General features: G+C 35.4%; 1 protein-coding gene across 1 annotated transcript in view; it reads right to left on the minus strand.

Annotated features, from left to right (window-relative positions):
* Positions 1-21277, minus strand: part of LOC123548267 (probable methyltransferase-like protein 24) — a 49570-nt gene extending 28293 nt beyond the window's left edge. Inside the window, exons 1-2 of the mRNA XM_053534623.1 lie at positions 21137-21277; positions 19849-19923 (exon numbers count right to left, since the gene is read on the minus strand). Coding sequence (XP_053390598.1) covers positions 19849-19923; positions 21137-21228 — 167 coding nt within the window. The 5' untranslated portion in view covers positions 21229-21277. The remainder of the gene's footprint in view (positions 1-19848; positions 19924-21136) is intronic.
* Positions 21278-23485: the final 2208 nt, after the last annotated feature.

A 23485-nucleotide genomic window follows, 5' to 3' on the forward strand; every position in this document is an offset into this window, starting at 1 on the left:
TTACACTGCACAACTGTCTAGATTAATTTACGCACATACTAATCTGGTATATTCGCTTTACAGAATAATTTGCCATCATTTTCGCCCAAATTGAATTATTCCACAAGACGTATTAACATTTCCAGTCCTGGTGTGTATAAACAAAGGAGCATGATGACACGCCATGCATACACTGTGTATGTAACACAAGGAAACAGTTCCATAATATTGATCTAAATTTTACGACAAAGACATATTAGAAAGGAAATTTTCTATAGCAAAATTATTTATACAATCTGGCAGTAATAATCGTTCGAAATAATTTCACTCGAGCTGCGCCCTTGTGAAATTATTACACCTGATGTATAACCACCTATCATGCATAAATAATGTGAAAACACTGCTTTGGTGTAAATTATTTCTTAATTACTGTATCACTAGAATTAAATATTCTAGAAATATTTACAAATGTTGGACAGCTGGTATTGTTCTGTATAATGCCTTGATTCAGTAAAACAGTTCTCTTTCAATAGCAAAATGTTGTTTTCCTGTAAAAAAAAAACTGTTCACAATAAATAAAGTTGAAATCATCGTGCATTTTCCTATTCTGTACTTAGATTAATGTTGAGTACAGAAAACAGTGTTTCAATTTATTTTTTGCCCAGTGAAGCTTCAATACTTTAATTATTGAGAAATATACATATAAGTTGGAAAGCTTGTTTCAAGATCTAGCCTCTCAAAACAGAATAATTAAATAACTTAACCTGACTACATAATCTATTATAAGAGTTAGTCTCAGTTACACTACATCGTATAGCGTTAACGGATGTTGAACGTATAACAAAATTTCCAATACGTTCGTGTCCATTCGCATGCGTTTCTTTTCCATTTCACATGCGGCACATGCACTCCTTGATCTGCGAAATTCGTTCCATCCAGTGGAAGGTTTTGAGCATGTTCAAAATTTAGAACGTACACCACCGGACAAAGTTGTCCATTAGATGTACGGTAGCAATGCGCTGATATGCGTTTTGTTCGTTACTCGTGCGTTCCCTATTCTGATCTTGACCGGTTCGCATCCGTTCTTGTCAGGTTCGCATTCGTTCTTGTCCGGTGGACCTGATTCACGGCTGGACCACTACCGAATGATGCAACGGATATAACGTATGTTCAACGGACGATAACTGACAAGAACGTTTTGTCAGTTTCTCATGCGTTGCGCTTTTGTTTTACACGGTACAAGTCTGTTATTAGTACGGTGATATCCGTTAATTGAACATTGTTCGTCCTGTATATATGCGTAAATCTTGCGGTCATTGTGTTTAATGCGCCCAATACACCGATCGAGAGCATCGAGCAGCAGCGGGGAATGCCTTTCGTCACCGGATAACTTTCTGTCACAGTTTTTATATACATTTGGCGTCCGTTAATGCTATACGGTGTAGTGTGACTTACACATAAGGAGTTAATGTCAGTCTACTCCACATTGCCATTTCTGTGCAGTGCAGGACATGCACACTAATAACATACACTACAAATCAGACTGTCATTGTGTAACATAGATTCTACTTTAATATTAAGTTTAGATGTTTCTTCAAGATATATTAATGATCTTGAGTTTTTATTTGGTTACAAATATGAAACAGTTTCCAGAGATATGACTTTATTTTCAGTGTGGAATTGTCAATCAAATTCTCTGTGGCATGCTGGCATTAATCAACAGTCACTTTAGGTGACACTGAACCTTTTCAAGATCATTAAAAGTTGATTCCAAAGATTTCAGTACATGTTCTATGAAATTCTCCAGATATCACTATAATTATACACGGCAGTTAACCAACAATAAGATAAGATACATGTGTTCCTAATAATTTTCTGAAAGCCATGGTCATGCAGTCATTTCAGTTTCATCATTATAGCAGTTACTGTAATGGCTGTGTTAAATGTCATTGAACACTACTGATGTAAAAGTTGTATTATACTGTACTGTTTGTAATTTAAAAACTCATAACAATATATGAGTAAATTTATGAGTACTTAAAAAGTACACAGATTTTCCTAAAAAAACCTATGTTTTTCTTATCCAGAGCAGTAATCACCAGAAGCTCCGATATATGCATTCATTCAAAAAAATGAGCAATCAATCTAAATTCCAGGCCAAGATGAACTTATTCGTATATTCTTGTGATTCAATCATATACTATGAAAATGCTACAGTACAACTGTATACTGTGATTCACATTAAACAAGAACTGTACAACTGTACAAACAGTCATAACTTGCCGATCGGTCACACATTAAACCGGAATCCACCTAAAAACCGGAACACACTTTCCATAACTGGAATATACCTGTATCTTTTTAATTAGAGGTATTTCTGAAGGGTTTTTTTATAATTCAATCATATATATCATAAATAATTAACATATGAAAGTAAAATAAAATACGTCCACTCAAAACGATAACCTTGCGGGAAATTATCATAACCGAGATACACCCGCATTTTATGAATAAATGTAACTTTTTTAGGGTTTATTGCAGAACTCATTTGTATATAATATAAATAATTAATTTACAAAAGGAAAATAAAATATGATGATTTGTCAGTTTCCGTATATTAGTTGTGTGCTAAATTACACGATTGTTCTTAGTATTCATATATTACTATGTAGTTAAGTATTTTTTGTTTTGTGTGGAAGCAGCACACAAAACACATGACATGCTGCTGAAATAAGAATAAGGTCATTGTATTTGGCAGGCATCGTGGGATCAGATTCTCCCTTAGCTGTTGCAACCGAGTATACCGCTTGGATCAGGGGTAGTTCCATTTGTACACCTGACCCAAGAGGCAAGATTTACAACACGTTAGTCAGAACTAGTGCAGTTGTACATATAGAAATACTTTTTGAGTTCAAATAAGTATATTTCACTAATGTATGCTTTTCCCTGTCCTCATTTAGATCAAAAATCTTGAGACAAATGTTTGAAATAAAAAAAAATCAGACAATTTCATCTGAAGAACTTTAAATGCATTCTGTCACTTAGCACTTTTTCATAGTAAACAATACTTGGTTTACAGCCACATGTTTACTGTGAAAAGTACCAAGTGAAAAAAAAGAAGAATGAAAATCAACTGTTTGTCAAAAAAGAATAATAATCCTTTATACCAGATACTGATAATGATATCATACTTAAAGAAAAAACAACTAAATAGCACAATTATTGAAAAATATTTGTCACTTGGTACATATACTGAGTGCAAACTTGATATAGTTCGGTTCGAAAAAGTGCCAAGTGACGTAAGGCACTTAGCACTGTGTCGCATTCAAATGGTATATCATTTTCACTTAGCACTTTTTGATCATTTTGTTATAAATTCATTTAATGAATTGCTATAATCTTGATATTTTTACAGGACATGGGCAAGGTCATAAACACTTGATATGTGAAAAAAAGTGATTTTTTTTCAAAAAAATGTCACTTAGCACTGTGTCGCATTCACCCCTCGATTTTGAAATGGTGAAAATTTTACAAGGCTTTAAATTTCATGTTAAAACAGAAGAAACAGCTATCCAAACAGATGATATTGATAAATTACATGATTAGAATTATTTTTTTTAAATACTTTAGTTACTTTTTTATTCAGTGTCAAACGCATGAAAGGTTAAGAAAAGAGTTTTACACTATGATCAAAGCCGAGAGTACATCGCATGATAGGACCTATTCGCCCGTAGCGACTCCTGTCAAATCATTGGGGAAGATAACTCAGCGAATGCTGCTATTAACAACCGCGTTGTCTTATACGACCTCTAATTTGCAAAACTTAATGAAATTGTGAAATATTCAATAAGAAAAGTCGGCGCCAATTAAAAAGTGTCAAAACCGTAGCACCTGGGATATAGTCTTGCACAATTGGCATTCAAAATGTGTTTTCGCACACGATAGATACAATATGAATGGTTTAGAATCATGCCAAAAATAACGCTCCGTACATGGCTGCTGTTTTTAATCAGCCCATGGTAATCCTTACATATACTATTATAAATTGGTTGCTAGACTTTCATCCGAATTTTTGCAAACTGGATGCGTGTCTGCATATAAAATTACAAGCCGTTGAACTTGTGCATGTGTAATTTCCTGTCGAGAAACGTGTAATGGGAATTGGCTAATAATGCATTGGACGCAAATCTAGCAGTTAATTTATAATATTTAATAGTCCCAAAGTACAAGTAGCTTACTACATGTCAGTAAAGATAAAGACTAGCGTATAAACATTTCAGAGCGGGGCCGAATAAATGCAAATAACAGCCGCAGCATATTTCGGTCTGTCACGTGACGCTACGTCAAACTACTATTTTTAGTATCTACTTTTACTTTGACGAGCATGTCGTAAACAAACCATGGGTAAATGTTTGAATGAACTGAAACTGAAATAGTCTGTTTTGTTCCGACGCATACCTATGTTTATCGTTTATGGAGCCTCCATAAACTACACGAAAGCTGCAGGTCAGTACTGCCTCATGCACACAGCTACGGACCAGATCGGACGGCTATGGTGTCTTCCTTTGGCGACATTGAGTACAATTTACATTATTTTGGGCATAATTTGTTAGTTGGGACCTTATTCCGTGGTTGGGCTGTACTTTATCCACCTAGAATAATAATGATTTCACAGTAAGTGTAGAAATGTAAAAACCTACACAGATTTAAAAAACGATCAACTACTGTTATCGTATATTAAACAACTATCAAAAACTTTAAAACAATGCCATGAAGTCCCTGAAATACAGCGTTTAATGAATATATCAAGTGATTTACTTTTGTGCAGTTCTAACGGCAGTTCATTTCACAGTTTTGGACCAAAAGTACAGAAACTTCAATCATTAAATGTTTTGCAATTGTTGTATGGAACAACATAACGACATTCAGGATCTTTTGACGATCTCAAACCTTTTTACTAGGAACTTACTCTGTAAGCAATTCTGTTAAATACATAGGTGCTCTGCCAATGTGACAGCTATACTTGAAAGAAAGTATCTTAAACTCAATCGTTGCTTTCACCGGCAACCAATGTAAGTCATACAATGCTTGTTTGGAACTGTCAAATTTTCTACTGTTAAGGACATGTTTTGCGCACATGTTTTGAATACCTTGCATCTTAAGCATCTCCCGTTATCTGTATCATACAGTATGACATTGCAGTAATCCAGATGTGAAATAACTATAGACATAACTAAAATTTCAGTGACTGCTTTTGTTAAATATTTCGGTAGTTCTTAATTCGTAGGTAATTCAACATGTCTGTTCGACATTTGCGATTTACATGATCTCTAACGTTCAAGGTTTCGTCAAGAAATGCACCAAGATATCTAATTGATATCATCACCAGCAATGTTAATCGAATTTGTAGAACAATTGTTCAATTGCGGTCTGCTACCAAACATAATAAAGTCAGTTTTTGAAGTGTTCATTATCAGTTTGTTTCTCTTCATTCAGTCATTCATTATAACTGCGCATCGTTCGATGTCTCCGACCGCTTGTGATTCTACGGATGCAGATGTGGGACGAAAGCTTTTATTTGCTTTTTGATCATCAGCAAAATCGTAGACTGATATGGATGTGGGAATGACATCAAGAAGAGTTCCAGCATAGGTGAGATACAGCCACGGATCAAGGCAACTGCCTTGGGACACACTGCATCCAAGATGGCGATCTGATGAATATGCATTGTTGATATTAACCTTACAAGTACGAGGCCTTAAGTAGGAGACTATCCAATGAAGTCCTGTTTCACAGACATCATACTGTGCTTTTATAACAGAATGTCGTGGTCGACAGTGTCAAATGCCGCACTTAAGTCAATTGTAATAAGGGCCGTGACTTCCTGTTTCTCCATACCACTTAGAAGATCATTAACCAACCGAAGCAACGCAGATTCACAGGAGTGATATTTCCTATATGCAGAGTGGTTCTTAGGCAAAAGACTGTTTTGATTGACATGTTTTTTTAATCTGTAAAGAACAGCTTTCTCAATAAGCTTTGACAGAAAAGATACATTACTCACAGGACGATAGTTGGAAAGCTCTAGTTCAGGACCTGTTTTTTAGCAAAGGTCTAACAACTGCGTGTGTGCATTTCACAGGAAAAACACCTTGTTGTAATGAGAGATTCACCAATTTAGTGATACTAGGGAGAAGTTCATCTAAATGTCATTTCAGAATATGTGTTGGCAAAATATCTAGCTCTGAAGACATACTATTCAATTCACTGATGAGTTTTTTGACTTCATCTGGAGTACATCCCTTTCTTGAGGTCCAAAGGTTTGGTATTCACTTAGAGATCGACGTATTTTTGAGATTTCTGTCAAGAAAAAGTCAGCAAAGGTTTCTGCCAATGAATTATTAGAGGCAGAGAGTTTTCAGATTTGGTACCAGTTAGTTCAGATACTAATCCATACAGAGTCTTGGAATCACCTTTAACGTTCTCTATCTGTTCACTGAGTGTATTTATCTTTTGCAGTTTGATTTCATAATTGTATTCGTTTCTTACTGCCTTATACGACTCAAACTGTTCTGTTTTACCGTAACGTCTCCATGTACGCTTAGACTTTCTAATTTGTTGTTTTAGATGTTGCAAATGTTCATTGAACCATGGTTTGGGTGCTCTCTGAATTATAGTTTTCTCTTTCTCGACAGGAAATATCTAATGTAAATTAATGAAGAAAATAACCAAAAAGTCCACTTGATGCAAGTCACTCAATCGCTAAAGATACAACATCATAGAAGCACAGAAAGATGCAAATGACATTTATATTCATTATATCTAATTTTCAGCACAATCTCAAAAAAAGTAAAACAGAGGTATTATGGCAAGATTCAAGAACAAAGAAAACCCTCATATGGCGACAGTGTAAAATCTCTAGCATTAAATAACGTCATATCTTGGCAAACATAAAGGGTTTTACAATTAAAATAGTTTAAATTTGTATAACTTATATAACCTTATTTTATACTTACTTTGCCTTACATCCCAACTTATTTATTCAGCAAAAGGGTATAAGGAATTTCTTTACGTTAAAGAGAACAAGATTTTAATATTATAGTAACAAATACAAGAAACTGTACCTAGAGACTTTCTTTAGTTCCGTCAGCAAGCAAAACTCCGTCTAAAAATAAAACTCCTTATTTGATCAGAAACATGTTTACAATGCCTATTTGTGTCGCATTCTCTCAGAGTGTTCACTTAGTTATTTTATATTATGTATATTATAGTTTATATTATTATATTATGCCTTTATATTCAACTTGTTTTCTGCCAGTCCTTTATTTTGTGTTGCGTATGTTGTCCTGTTTGTTGTTAGCGTTTCTTTCCCCTTTCTCCACCCCCCACCCACTCCCTATCCGCCCCTCCCATCCTTTCCCCCTGCATTTGAGCTACCTTGCTCTGCATCCCCTCTCCTTTTACTATGAGTAAGTTATCGTGCCCACCGTAATTTTGGCTGCCGGAATCCTTAGGCGGTGCCCAATTGTTGTTTTTGCCTACTCATGTGTGCGCGTGTGTGAGCTTGTGCGTCTATGTGTCTTGGGCGGTGCCCTACAGTGTTGTTATGTCTTACTTGTCTGTTTGTTTATCTCTGTGTGTGTGTGTGTGTGTGTGCGTGTGTGTGCGCGTGTGCGTGTGCGTGTGTTTGTCTTTTGTACATGAGTGTCTGCGCTGCTTAGGTATACGTTGTAGGGTAACTGCGGTTAAGGAACGTAGTAGTCCCTTTTGAATATTTATCCTCGTTCCACTTTCCCCTTCAACAGCACCTCCCACCCCACCCCCCACCCCACCCCCCACCCCAACCACCACCCCTTCTACCCAATACCCCTTTTTTCTATATTTTGCATAAAATTAAAATGTACTTGTTGGATATTTGAAGCAACCCTTCTATAATGTTTTTCCGTTACAGCTTCTTTTTGTTGTGGGCCTACTTTGCAAATGCGTGGTTCTGGTTCTTTTATATTTTAAGTCATAGCAGATCATAGATGTCAAACGTGTAGAACAGAGTGAAATTGTGTTTATTTGTGTTAACATGGAACTGAAAGTCAGCATAGTAGAGAGACTTTATACGAACTAAATCACCACCACAATATACCAGACCAATTACGGCAAAGCGCATAGCAGTATAAACGAACACGCACATGCCACAGCAAGTCCACTAAACCGATAAGATTTGTTTCGATGCTGCTTAATATATATATAAATATATATATATAAGTTCAATTTCCAGGGAAAAACAGCAGTAGACTTCTGGGTTTTTTTTCAATTCTTTTAATTTTTCACTGCAAGCGTTTTCAATGGTACGTACCTTCAGGCAGTTACATTTTGAGCACAGATATAAATTATTCACTAGTTTCAAAAGATAATAGGTAAGGGTAGATTTCTCGGAAGCACAGAGCATCAAAAACACAGCCCCAGAGCCACGCATTTGCAAACAACAAAAAGAAGCTGTAATGGAAAAATATTTCAGACGGGTTGCTTCAAACATCCAACAAGTACATATTAATTCATGCTAAATATTGATGGAGGGTAAGGAAATAGTAAAGGGCGAAATGGGGTCGGTGGGTGGGGGATGGGGAGAGAGGGAGGAACCTGAAGGGGAAAGTTGAACAAGGACGAATATACAGGGGAATGCCGTGTTCTATAGAAACAGTCGCACTACAACGTAAACCACAATAGCGCAGACACTCATGTACCAAAGATAAACATACAACTACGATCAACTAAATAACATAGAAAAAAGACACAAGCAACACATAAGAAAACAGTAGGGCACCGTTATAGACTCACAAGCATACAAACACATCCACACAAGTAGGAAAAAAAAACAATCAAGTAATGTCTTAGGATTCGGCTGCCAAAACAAAAGGGAGCCACGAAAACTTGCTAAAAGTAAAGGGGGAGGGGATACAAAACGTAATGTAAATCCAAGGGAAAGGAGCGGACAATAAGGGGAGTGAGGCGGAGGAAAAACGCTTACAACAAACAAGAAAACATACGCAACAGACAATACAAGACAGACAAAACACCCAGTTGAAAATAGGGGCACCGCCTTGGAACGGTCGGTAACATATATAAAGGAAACTGGGGGTTTAAACGCGTTTAGGGCACACCAACCTCGCACTTACCCTATTTTCAACAAGATAAACAACACAATGTAAGTACAATCCCCGTTGAGAAGGGCTCTAACATTAGTGCAAAAATAACAGATAAATAAAGCAAAACATAAAATTAAGGTATATTTAAGGTATATTTACACCAATGTACGCAACAACTTGTCTGAAGTCAGAGCAACAAGAGCCTAACTTTTAAGGGCCCGACTAAGAAAACTGCAAGACAAAAATCAGCTCCCTCCGTCCGTTGTATGTAGAATTTAGGAGAAAATCATCATAGAGTCTTACACTTTATTAGTCATCGCACCATCAAATAGGAAAGCGTAGCAATTAACTGTAGAGGGGTCAACTACTAAACATGCACTGTGCTTCACCCTTTTTGCATGTATTCTCTTTTGATAAACTTTTTAACCATTTTTACAAATATTTGATTAAAATAAGGGATATGTTTAATTTTCCGAATTTTATAAACTACATCTCCATAGTATACCGGATGTGTAAGTCCAAGTTTTAAAAGTGTTTTAAGGGGCGTATTGTATTTTTCTAACAGTTCCGACGATCTGTAGTAAAATTTACTAAAAACTTTCCGTAGCTTATGATAACGGTAACCCTGTTGTAACAATTTCTTGGTGATATGAAGATTTCTGTCATTAAAATCATCTATCTTTGAGCAAGCTCTTGCAAAACGAATAAGCTGTGAAATATAGACACCGTATGATGTTTGTCGAGGGACATCTACATCAAGATGAGAAAAGTTCACAATTTCAAAATTAAAATCGTCCCTTTTGTCAAATATTTTCGTTTCTATATTATTATTCACAACTGCTAAATTTAAATCCAGAAATGACGCTTCTAAATCTAAAGTATTAGCCTTGTTAATACTCTGGTGGTCACAAGAACGCTACGAGCTCCGTAGGCTTTCAGTCGAATTTGGAAAATTCGTACAACGGCCATACGGACATCGGGGACTATTACGAGCGTCGTACGGATATTTCGAACTCGTAGAGGGCTCGGGAAGTCGGTGAAAATGTTTCTCCGAGCTCTCGAGTTGTCCATGAGCTCGTAGAGATTTTCGAAGTCGGGAGCAGCTCGCAAGAGCCCCGTACGGGAACCGCACGGGTCCTGGAAGAGCTCGTACGCGCATCGCAAGATGTCCGTGCGGATTTAGAAAACTGCGAGGCTTACCGATGCTCGCACGACTATCGCAGGAGACTCGCACGGTCAACGTACGATGTCCGTACGATATTAAGGACACCGTGCGGAGCAGTACGAGCTCCGTACGACTTCCTTATTTATTCATGATGATATAAAAACAGGAGTATATTTGAAGTTCCTCCAGGTTCTGTCGAGGTGTGATACAGAATAAAGCCAAATCGTCTCAGACTGATGCACATGCGACTCGCGCTGCACCAGGCTCGTGCGCATAATGACATTTTATTCATAGCACTGCGAACATTTGAAGTGTTTGTTTTTTAGTTTTTTTGATAACATCTCCAGAGTTGATGGACCAAAACTGATTAACACTCGAGTTCTCATAAACCTTGGAGCAATACTTCAGTACGTGGTCTTCAATTGTAGTAAGACCAGAAGTTAAAAGTACAGAAATGTTTTTTTGTAGTGCATAAGGTTGAATTTGCTATGAATCGAGCTTTATATAGAGTTTTGTTAAGTTTAGGGATCCACTAAAGAGCAGGGAGCTTCATTTGACTGTCGTCAAGTGCGACATTAAAATTTATACAATGATTTGCATGACATTTTGCGATAGTTTCCTCATCTAGTTGTGATAACTGGTAGGTTTTTGTATGTTTCAGTCCATTTTGTAATACTTCTGTGTAGTAAATGCGTCATATAATAATAATCATAATAAATATTTGTCTGCAGGAGTGAAAATAAAATTCGTATGTACCTTTGATAAAGCTTTCTTTATACTTCGAAGTGAAAACTTGGGTTTAGGAGGTAATAAGAAAGGATTTGATTCATAAAATTCAACACGAGTTGTAATGATTTTAAACATATTCTTTTTCCATTCAGTGAGAGCGTTCTGATCTGCATTTTTCTTCCGACACCATTTTTTAATATAGTCATCAATGATGAGTTATTTCAGAGAGACATTTTTCAAAGTTAATGGACGAGGGAATTCTATATTTTGGACCTTTGGAAAAAATATCTCTGATTGTTTTATCATTAAAAATCTTAAAATTACCCGTTATGACATGGCCAGCTGGTTGGTAACAGTATTTAGATTCTTTACAGTTACAACTATCTTGAACATTAAGTTCTATATCTTTGTTGCAAGACAAAAAACATCTTTGTTGCAAGACAATTACGGTAGATCGTATACTTATATCTAAAAGTGAGATGCAAATTTAAATGATTAATTAAAATGTGTCGGTGAAGTTGAGAAGCAAACCGAAAAAGGGGAAGGGCGGTGAAGTGATATAACGTTTTCTGTCTAAAATGTACATAAACTGGTTGCTGAGGAAATTCAGTACTATCTAAAGTAGGAGACTTGAATAAAATGCACTAAGATTAAAACCAAAAATATGCGTCTTTTAATTGTAGCGAAAACGTCATGGTCATCAAGGTAAAAGGAACATACTCTTCGGAATTACTTTGTTAAGCTAGAATAAACGGGGGTAGAGTAGAGTCTGAAATATGTTGATTATTAACTTTCAAACGTTACAATGGAATCGCTATTTTAGATAGAAGTAGCTGCGTGAGGAATGTGTGTGTTAAAAGATAAGTAAGTTGATTTTTTTTCATTTTAAGCTATCTCTGTATGACGAATAATGTTGAAGCTTTCTGTTCGATGTATGTGTATGCATAAGATAATTTAATCACTCTTATTGGTGCCTATAGGTTGTAAGGTTCTGAGATGACGGATCCAGTTGGTTTCTTTTTGCTTTCGTTGCGTATTTGTTCATCTGTCATTGAATTCAATGCAACAAAGCAGGGATATCCGAAAAGGGTATCCCTCCGTGCCAAAATGTTCAGCTACAGGCGACCGATTGCATTTGCGTGATTTCCAGTCAGACCTGTGCAGATTTATTCGCTTTACCATAGTCTGTTTTTTCCCATACATACATGTACTTAATGTTGTACTTTTCGCATGTCATAAGGTATATATCATTTTCTATGTTGCAATTTTGCCGCTCTAAAGACTGCAGATTTACTTCCATTGGAGAAAAGGAATATGCTTTTGCTTGACATGGAAGCGCATGTTTTGCATCTTCGGGCAGCGCAGGGACCTGACTGAACTGTACAGATTGTGCTTGCAGCTGACTTTAATTTGGCCCAAACCAGAATATCCCGCAGACTTTTATGTCTTCTATATGTTATTGGTCTGTGGGTTTAGAGTCTACATCCTCTATAAAGCGCAACTATAGGTGTGGTTTCAATGTGACCGTCGAATGTAATTGCCTTTTTTAGACGACCCATGAATATGTTGGCGTATGATGGCGCCATTTTACTTCCCATCGCTGTTCATTGAACTTGAAGGTAATGTTTGTCATTGAACACATAATTGTTACATTTGAGATCCAGTGAGCAATTCTAATAGCATTTCAGTAGGTTGATTCGTAACGTTCCTATTGTTCCATACTTCTTTGCATGCAGCAATACCATCCTCATTCGGTATGTTTGTGTTCAAATACGTGACATCCATTGAGACAAGTAATGTGACGCTAGGGTCCTGCTGAGAATCTATTTTTCTCCAATAGTCAGTGTTGTCTTGTACGTAGGACGTTAGGCTATTTTAATATGGTCTGAGATGCATATCAATGAATTCTGAGATTTGTTTGGTATAGTGTTCATTGGCTGAACCGATTGGACGGCCAGGATTTCACGCTTTATGAATTTTTGAAAGAAGATGAATCCTACCTGCCTTGTGGTTTGGTACTGTTAGATATCCTATTTTTTCTTCACTACTAAAGCCCCCATCAGTTATTGAGTGATTTGGAGACATCTGCAGCAAATTCTTCTTTCGGATCTTGATTAAATGATGTGTAGAATCTGGTGTCACTAAGCTGGCGATCGGTCTCTGACAAATAGTGATCTTTGTCCACAATAACTAGTGCGGAGCCTATGTAAGCTGGCTTGATAACAATGTTGTGTCTTGTACGCAGTGATTTCAGGGTTTGTGTTTCAGCTTTAGTGCGGTTATCTTGACATTTCGAGCTTGGTTTAAATTCTAATATGTCAGATTCAAACTTTTGTATAAATGTATCCAGACTGGTCAACAGATTGTCTTGGGGATTATCATGTCTTTTAAAGTTAACATCCTAGATGTGTTTCTTTTCTTCAACATTGTTTTCAGAGACTTCTTGTGTATCGGTTTCAAAATCCCACTCAGTTTGACTACAGGCGCTTGAAACTCTATCAACGAAATATATGTGCAGGTTAGACTTCTGGAAGAGATCGTAGATCTCTAAAATAGATCCAGGTTGGCAACTTCGCGCCTAGATTCGATTTTTTAAGGTAAATGACGTTGGATTTTTGTCAATGATACACCATTCCAAAGAGAAAAAATATTATTTTACGTACTTATATGCCTAGGACTCATTTCATGTATAGAATACACATTTAGCATATAAAGTAAATAAATTGTTCTGGTATTCGGCCATTCCGTACCCAACTTCCAGTCAGTCGAGAGAATGTATCGTTTAGCAACAAATTAAGAATCTTTCCTCCCAAAATGTCTACGAACAAGGATGAGCAATTGTTCAGTTCGTAAAAATTGGGCATAGCGTCATTTATTCTGGTCGTTGTGGAACAGAAAGAAAATTTTTCCTACCCCTGGTTTGAAACATACAGGAATTTAAAGTGTAAAGAGATTAGTGTACAGTACCTGACACATTTTAGAAGCTGCATGTCCGATTACCCAAGTTAACACGAATATGTTTTTCACGAAATCTCCAATAACATAGTTATTTCCGAAGTCCATCAAATTTTATCGCAACTGACATTATAAACATGGCTGCAACTATTTCCAAGTACTGTGTATGTGACGTCATTTGTTATCTACGTCAGTAATGAAATGAAACCACTGAGGCCCGTAAAGTGTTTATTATTCAGTTGTGTGTATCCTGTGAAAGAAAGTTGATGCTCTGGAAATTATTGTTACTCAGACCGCTGGAATGCATAGCACTGAACTACTTCTTGGATAAATTAACAAGAAATTAGAAGAAAAAAAAATAATTGGAGAGCATAATTATGTAAATGTAATGGTGAAAAATATCTAACAGCGACTCAGGCGCGTAGCTGGAACCTTTTTCATAGTACGCAGACGTGGTAAAGAGGTTATAGGTATATTGCATATATATACAATACCACAATTGTCACAGAAGGTGCACACCTCGCACATGTTATGCACGGATTTCTTGCACTAATATGATCGAGCATATGCACACTATAACACAGAGCGAATCTTTTATCCTTTTGCTATGCAAACTGATCGATCACTTGTACAAAGTCGGCGGTCTTTTTCTTTGCCTTCGTCATTGTAACAATATACCTCTCCATGTTTTGATTTTCGTATATTTGATAATAATAGGTGGTGGGGATTAGTGTAAAATTCATAATTATGGGTAGTGAGGTTGGAGGAAAATTAAAAATCATGGGTAGTGGGGTTGGAGGAAAATGAAAAAAAAATATGGGTGGTGGGTTTTTCAAGACGTGCCGTTCGACCCCATCCCCCTCCCCCCCCCCCCCCCCCCCCACCCCATACAATTATTCTGAAACTGTCCTAACCATTGGTTGGCGCATATGGTTACTGAAACCAACCAATAACAGTCAATGTTAATCTATATCGTTTAGAGAAACGTTTCCGTTAGACGTATATGTGTTGATAAGATTTACAAATAAACCAACAAAGTATACCAATACTCCCGCTTTCATAGCCTTGGGTATTGTTTAATCACCCCTTGGATATGGTACCTGCTTTTTAATTTTGTCTTTTGACAGTTCCTGTGATACGCAGGCTCCATAAACTCAGATCCCCTTCCTAAATTCAAGTTTGTTTAGTTCTGCCCATTGTTCTGTCGTTTGGGGCAAACCCTTTACTTTATCTGGGGACCAAACGCCGCTCTTCATGGAATTACACGCCTCAACACGTGTATCATTGAAGGTTCCATGTTCACCGCCGTTTGAGTACATCTGCGGATGTCTCTAAATTGCTTTTTGTACTTTTAGCATGTGTAAATGTTGAGTTCTGCTCAACCCGGGGCTAGAGGGCGTGGACGGTAGCATGCATTTTCACTACCGTCCATGAAGAGGCTCAATCAAACCGAGCATGCAACATTTTCGTTTTTGTCGTGTTGAGCGACCTGTGAAGTTTCCACTTTTCTCTATTCTATTGTATTGAAAGGCAAACATTAAGTATTGTAAATATATCTTAATAAAACAGCAATGAATACGGTAAAATTGAAAATGATACATAGATCTACTAAAATGCTAGGTTTCTGTCGTCGCTCATCTCGATAAAATAAGCAAACAGCAGGACCTCTTCATCCCAAGGCTGAACATTATAACGTCACGAACATTACGTCACAGTTCGTTGAAACCGTTGGGGATTTCCAAAGTAAATAAAAGTTTTATTGACTGTATTCAGCTCGGGTTGTTTACAAACTGGCGTTTTATATTTCTGTATTCACCATTGTTGTTCAATACGAATTGTTATCGGTGAATTTAGGTTTTTCTCAGAAGTGATTCAACTCGAATTTTAAAACTGGAAGCTGGAGAAGGTATGGCGGAATACCAGTGAGGCGATTTCGATAGTGTAAGATAACGAATAAGATGAACGACTTGGGTATGTTTCTTACTAGATGTGCTCAGCGTACCGTAAGAGGAATGATTATTTTACTATTTGAAAGGGTGTTTTCACTGGTAGTTAACATGTGGTTCGATTTATCAGTCGATAAAAATTGACAAAAAAGACAAGATTTACTTGCCAACCTGTACTATTTCATAGTATATAAGGTGGGTGGGATATGGTAATGCATATATTTATTGATAGAGCTTCAAGCGCCTGTGGTTTGACTGTGTTTTGTCAATATAAGTTTTTCTGCTGAATGACATTGCGTCTTTAATTAAATTTCCTATGTCGTATTCAGGAGGTAATGGGCAAATGTTATGGGTCTTCGACAATTTTTTTTCAATTCATTCAAGGGTTTGCTGGAAAGATGAACTACACAATGTCTCTCTGTTGGTCTTTATTTCCCGTATTACTGTTTAAAATGTCGATTTCTGATGGACTGTTTTACAATAACCTCGACATTAATTTCCTGGGTAGTATTTGAGGTTTCGAGACCCAAGGCACATAGCTTTTTTGTCTTGTTGTAAATAAGTTTGCTGTAAGACTTGTTTTGTTTCCTTGAACTATTCTGTATAGTTGCATTGTATGTCTGTGTCAGTTGTGTTTTGTAACTCCTGTGAGATGTCGTTGAATTTGCTTTATATAAGGGTTTGGAACGGTTTACATTGAAAAATGGCCATTCGTGCCAAATGCTAAAATTGAATTGGCAAAAAGTATAATCCTTATACAGGATAAAACTAAAGAGCATATTACGAAATCTTTAAAATTGTTCCTTTTATAAGCCGATATTCAACCAGATTATCTAAACGAAAATATACCTTTATGCATCATTTTGACGTTACGTGAAACGTTATTCAACCTTTTGTATAGTGATGGTATATTTACGGCCGTGCATCATTGCCGTGCAAAATGTATTTGCGGCGTCGATACGGCTCACATGTATTTCTGTGTATGTATCAATACAAATTTACTATCTTAAAACAAAATGAAGTTGATGTTTGATATTTGTACAGGTACACGTACATGAAGGATATTATTCCTTATTTCTATAATCGTCTTAGGTGTCAAAAGTTTTACAACTTTTACATACTTAAGCCGTACAATAAGATATTTCAAAGCATATCAATTTAAGCGTAGGGAGCAACTTAATTACATGTTTTTTTCGGACAAAGATTAGCAGATGTTTATTATTACGTATGGATGCTTAGGTACAACTATGAAATCTTATTATATCTATTGAAGAATGCTTGAACTTCTGTATGGAAAAGATCGCTTTTAAGAACAAGAAAGAAACTTCATTTAATTTATACACGTTTTCTGAATCAGTTTTATTTGGGTTACCCATACAAATACAACTGATTTGAATTATGTTTGAGGAAAACTGCTAACAAAACCCCAGTACGTCGACGTTTTCTTTCCATCTAGTGAATAATTTACAGTCTTTCTCTTTTACAAGTATGTAGTTAAAAATATTCTAATACGTTTTATTATTGTTTTGAATTAACAAGAAACAAGCAGACTGTACAATGCCTAAGCTTACTTGCATTTCGATCAATACGTCTGCAGAAGTGTCGAAACCATTCGAGTAAACTCTCCTGGTAAAGCACAACACATTTAAGTTACAGCTCGCAGGTTTGATCCTCGGACGAGGAACTGTTTTGCCGTGACATCATTACTAAAGAATGATTCACAAATGGACGTTGTCAGTTACTTTTGGAGTGATTTCAACTGATAAAAATCTAGAGACTTCGTGTAAAACAGGAAAACAAATATAGGCTTGTTATTTTAACTTTTGGGATTGAACTAATTCCAACATAAACTTTTCGGTGTGGAATAAGTAGTATGTAAGGAAATGAAACATAGAAAAAAAGTCCTCAAAAATACCAAGCACATTTTTGAGATATTGCATCTTGAATTCTGAAGTAATGTCTACATCTAATAATTATTGTGGCCGATACTGTAGACAATATGCAGTATTGTTTTTCTAATGGTAAACTACAGCATACATTTGTTTGATTTCTATCACTTACTGGTAGCCTACCTTCAGGATTTACCATCTTTGTCAAAAAGCGTCGGGGTGTCAAAATTCAGAACATATGTTTCAGAACAGAATTTCTAACCAAATTTATACAGACATATTTCTAAAACATATTCTTCGTCATTGGAGTTAAATGGATTAAACATTAAACATGTGTATCTCAAAGTCAGAAACAAGAAAAGAAAAACATTCATAGAGGATTCATGAAGAAACAATGTATTCACAATGTTACTGCAGATGGGTGGGGTACTCGATAACATCAATATTTGCGCGAAATTTATAAATATTTACGACAATTATTTATATTTCATGAACTGCTTTATTATGTAATGCATGCATGTGAATAAAGAAATAATACTAACATTTTGTTTAATTGATTTTATTTTGGATAAATTTGCAGTACTCTGTGTAATTAATATCTACAGGAAGCTGCCCTTAAATATTTATCTAATTTTCAGAGTTTGGCTTGGGTTTCTTTTGAGGACTTTTTTCCTGCATTGTTTACTTAACTAAAGATTATAAATCAGCTACAAACTTCATGTTGGAATTAGTTTCAGGTTCTGTCATTTTTCTAGTGATATAATTGGCCTAATAAAGCAAGTTTCATCAGCTGTCGTTACTTCATCCCTGAATGTCCGAGAAATGTCAAGTAAATAAAACAGCCATGTTACATTTTCCTGTAGATGATCGAGTTTGTCAGATTTTTGTCCTAGAAATTAGAGAAGTTGCGGATTCTGTTTTATTGAAATCTTCTTATCAACTTTTCTTAGATATTTTCAACGAAAGTCCGGACTTTATGCCAGATATCAAACCATAGTACCGCCTCGGTAGCCTAGTGGTAGAGCGTCCGCTTCGAGTGCGGGAGGTCGTGGGTTCGATCCCTGGCCGCGTCATACTAAAGACGCAAATAATGGTACTAGCAGCTTCCTCGCTTGGCGCTCAGCATTAAGAAGATAGTACTAGAACTGGTCAGCCCTGTGTCAGTATAATGTTACTGGTCGGGGTATCATGGCATGTGTCTACGGCGTGATATTCCAGTGAGGCAGCACTATAAAGGTGGGCATTGTGCTCACTGCTACAAGAAGACACATACACACACACTGATATCAAACCATTATCACATTTGAAAGGAAACCTAATATTGATTGGGTGATGTTGCAAATTCTTAAAAATGATCTTCTCGTAGCTTCGTATAGTATCATTGTGTTTATGATGGGAGAAATTCACACAATCTAAGTTTTCTCCTTCACTTAAACGTTAAGGTGTATATTAAGTTAGGAAATACACTGCAGAAATACGTCTTTCCTCTATATTTTATTTATTATTAAATTAAATGTATCTGTTTGCCAATAAATTAGATGCTTTAATGGTATGTATATGGAGGGTACCGTTACCTAAAATTATACTATGCCATACATGCGCCCGCGTATGAATTGGATTGCTTCCATGGTAAAGCATTGGTAATCGATTATCCAATACACTAATTATATATAAACATTATTCTTGTTCAATTTCACATGTATTAAGAGTTTTAGAATTGCTGTATCCCTTTAAGTAGTTAAATATCATATTCGTGTACGTAGCGAAGAAAGCATATAATATACTTATTGAAAAAATACACTTAAATGGTTGATTTAGAGACGATATTTGTATAGACATAGACAAACCATTGATGTACCTGTTAACAATCTGAATATAATCAAACCATTGCAATAAAATGCATTTGCATAAAAATAGACAGACGATTTACTCTGACTTCTCGACATTGGGCAATAAATGTCCGATGCCTACGGAATGTAATACATGAACACATTTTTAGGAAATATAATACAAATTAAAAATTGAAACTTAAATAATATTTTTACCTTGGATCAAATGTGTGAATTTCACAGTTGATGTGTCTAATAACTGCTTCTTCAAAATCAAACCTGAAATTTGATCTGAAATGAAAAAGTTTTTTTTTTTTTTTACACGCTTATCTCCAAAAAATGTTTACATTTGCATACAGATATATTTTATCAACATAAAACTAATTGAAGATCTGGAGTAGATGTTATACAATTATAGATTTTTCTGCTGTGTAATATTATGAGTTATGCGCCAGGAAAAATGTTACTATTTTATATATGAATAAACTTATGTCTATTTGTCAAAACCACTACCATTCAAACCAAAAATAAATATTATATTACACGTGTTGAGTTCTTTCCTGTGGAATATAAAGCCTAGAAATAGAACTGTGATTTTTCTTCATTATACGTTTTCTAAATATTCTACTGGTTGGTACCCAGTATAGTCCAAAAAAATGACAAATCCCATTCACAACGTATTGAGAATTTACTTTTTCAGAATTCCTCACAATAATGTTATAAAAATAACTGTACTAACGTCATAATTATGATGTTACATTTTACCGAACTATTCACATTTTGACATTTTTCTATCTAATACCTCAAGAATCCATACATTTATAATACTATCCAAAGCGGTAATACAGATATATCAATCTGGTGCATATCAGATCATATTGCAAATCTAGAAAGTCCGTAACAGTTCTATTTTACGAAGTATAAATATATTGATTATGAATGAATATTCTAGTAACTGGGTCATTTCGTTTCACTCAAACGAGGATGCGCCGGACACGGGAGCGGGAAGCAAATCGTTTCGCCGTTTTTATTTTAAAGCTATTTTCCGGCGTAGGCCGGTCACGTTTGCTTCGAATACAAAAACAACTTCTAATTTATTATGATTTTCTAGTGTGTCTTGTTCCCAGTAAGCAAGCAAATCATTTCTTAGAGGATGTTTCTACCTTAACTGCTAATAACCTGAAATTTCCAAATGTTTATCTGAATTTATATTGCAGCGGCAGCGGAACGGCGTACACGCAGAAGAGAAATGAATTGGCCGACTGTTTAATATCGCAATTTTAAGCACCATTGTTTCAGTTACGTTTAACGTCACAGCGTCATGTTTGAAATTGACAGTTTATTTATAATAAATGTGCAATATCGTAATTTTATGCAGCGTTTTTCTTTTAATTCAGTTATTTAAACTTCAATAGTGTGTGGAATTTTGTTCAGTAAGGAGCAGATCTGGTCCATCCGAATTTATTTATTATAATATATATGATTAATAATATATATTCTTTACCCAAAAGAATAGACGAGACAATGTTGCTTTGGTATATACAATTCATCTAGGCATATTTCTTTTCCTCCGTCTTCAACGTTACCAAATCTCATCTGGTAATGACAGAGCACTTGAATCGTATTAACATATCTACAGGAGAAGCATATTATTTACCACATATCGATATGCATTTTCAGTTCGTATACCTTTTTAAACAGTTAATTTTATTTATATTATTTCCAAGGCAATTGTTTGTTAAAATTCTATTGACATATTTTGATTTATCCTATTCTGTAACAACAGCAGCCGGGTATAATACGCAGGCTTCTTTCTTCACATTGAATTCGGTTCATATATATGTATTATCAAGGTCAGTGATCACGTGTTTATGATCACAGTATGTCCACCCCAATGGCTGCCATCATGTCATAGAAGGTTTTCGTGTTTTTTAAACAATCCATAGAACATAACAGGAGAGATTTATCATACAGCGGACTCAGTTATATCTAACAATGGACACTTACACTTTTTTTCTCATTTGTAAAATGAGTGATTCGTGTATAATGACTAATTCTCTTTTAATAAGAGTATTAATAATGTATAGATACAATTTCTATAAATACATTATAATGCAACCTGAAGAAAACAAATCAGAAGCGTTCTTTTTACATGATAAAACACATTTTTATACCCATTGTTCATTTTTGATGGTTGTCTTTTTAATTTGCTATTAAAATGAAACGTACAACTTACAGGAATACTTTTACAAACTAAATGTTTTGAAATTTTCTTACAAAGATGTTATATTAGAAAACATGAACAAGCAAAATGCAACCGATTTAAAGTACCATTTTTTCCCTGAAATAGCATTATTTTCCTGAGAAAGAAGACCATGAAACATTGTCAAATTGTAGAGCTCTGTAAATGGTACAGAAACAGAATATATTTGGTCTATGTTGCCACTTAATCCTTCGAAAAAGAATCACCGCAAAACTCCATTTAGTATTTTGTATGACGAAATACTGCCAGTGTTTACATATTTCATATTTAATCGGCGGGTCTTTCCGATGACAGTTCGTAAAAACTCGGAAGGACGCATAATTGAATGACGTCATTTGCACAAAAATTCAGGATACACAAAAAAAAAACAAAAAAAAAAAAAAAAAACGAAATCATCAATGGTTTTAATAAGAATACTCACGCTAAATGTTAACTAGCGCTGTGGCCGAGAGAGCTAAGGCTCTGGTTCAGAAAACTCTGTTTTTGTCAGGGCCGCGGGTTCGCTCCCTGCTTTTTATTTATTTATTTTTTTTTTTGAATGATTTTTTTTTATTTTTGAGATTATATCGTTAAAAGAATATGAAAATAATTAAATAATTTAAAAAAAAAATGTCTACAGCTGGGAGCGAACCCGCAGCCCTGACAAAAAAAAAAGAGTTTTCTGAAGCAGTGTCTTAGCTCTCTCGGCCGCCGCGGCTGTTAACTTTTATAGTGAGTATTTTTATTATAACCACTGATGATATCGTCTGCATATTTGTTTACAAGATTGGATCGAGCACCAAAAGTTTGCTCTGCCCGATAAGTCAAACCCTTATGCGGCATTTTGTTAACTATCATGATGCAAGAATGGTAAAAAGCCATTTAACAGTAATTACCTTAAAATGTCATTAGGTTTTCGTAAAAGCACAACAAATTCACAATTAACTTACTGAAGACATTTTCTTCTAATTACGAGTGTTTACTACGTCATCAATATTGGGTACGCACTTTTCATTTGCATAAATTAACGTTCGCCTCACGGAGGCAATCGGTACATGACGAAAATCGGCTTGGCGAAAATAAAAATAAACACAAGTCTGTATGAAACTACCAGAATTTTTAGATAGTAGGTAGTCAACCTATTGTTGCGCAGTTGAACAGGACTTGTAAAACCATCAGGCATTACACACGACTGGACATTAATTTTACGCACTGAAAATATCTGATTTTTAGAAATAATGAGACTTTAAGTAACACAATAAAGAATTTGCCATGAAAATGTTTAATTTAAGCCAGTACCAGGTTGTTCATGCCAAGGCTGTATTTGACATTTCCATTACCATTACTGGTTTGTAGAAAATAAAGATAAGTTTTTGTTATAAATTTGATTTGCAAACATATCAAAAAGTGTTTAAGGATGTACAAGCGTTTTTTTCAGAATATCCGCCATTTTGAAAAATGTTTCTTCAAATATTTGTTTCTAACATTTTTTTTTATCAATAATTAATGCTAAATAATTAAATTATGGCTAATTATGTACCATTTATTCAAACAGATTCTACTTGTTGCGAAATAAAAATGTTTCACCCTTATTTTGACTTGCATTTATCT

This window comes from Mercenaria mercenaria, unplaced genomic scaffold (genome assembly GCF_021730395.1).
Source record: "Mercenaria mercenaria strain notata unplaced genomic scaffold, MADL_Memer_1 contig_3864, whole genome shotgun sequence".
In the NCBI taxonomy this organism is placed as follows: Eukaryota; Metazoa; Mollusca; class Bivalvia; order Venerida; family Veneridae; genus Mercenaria; species Mercenaria mercenaria.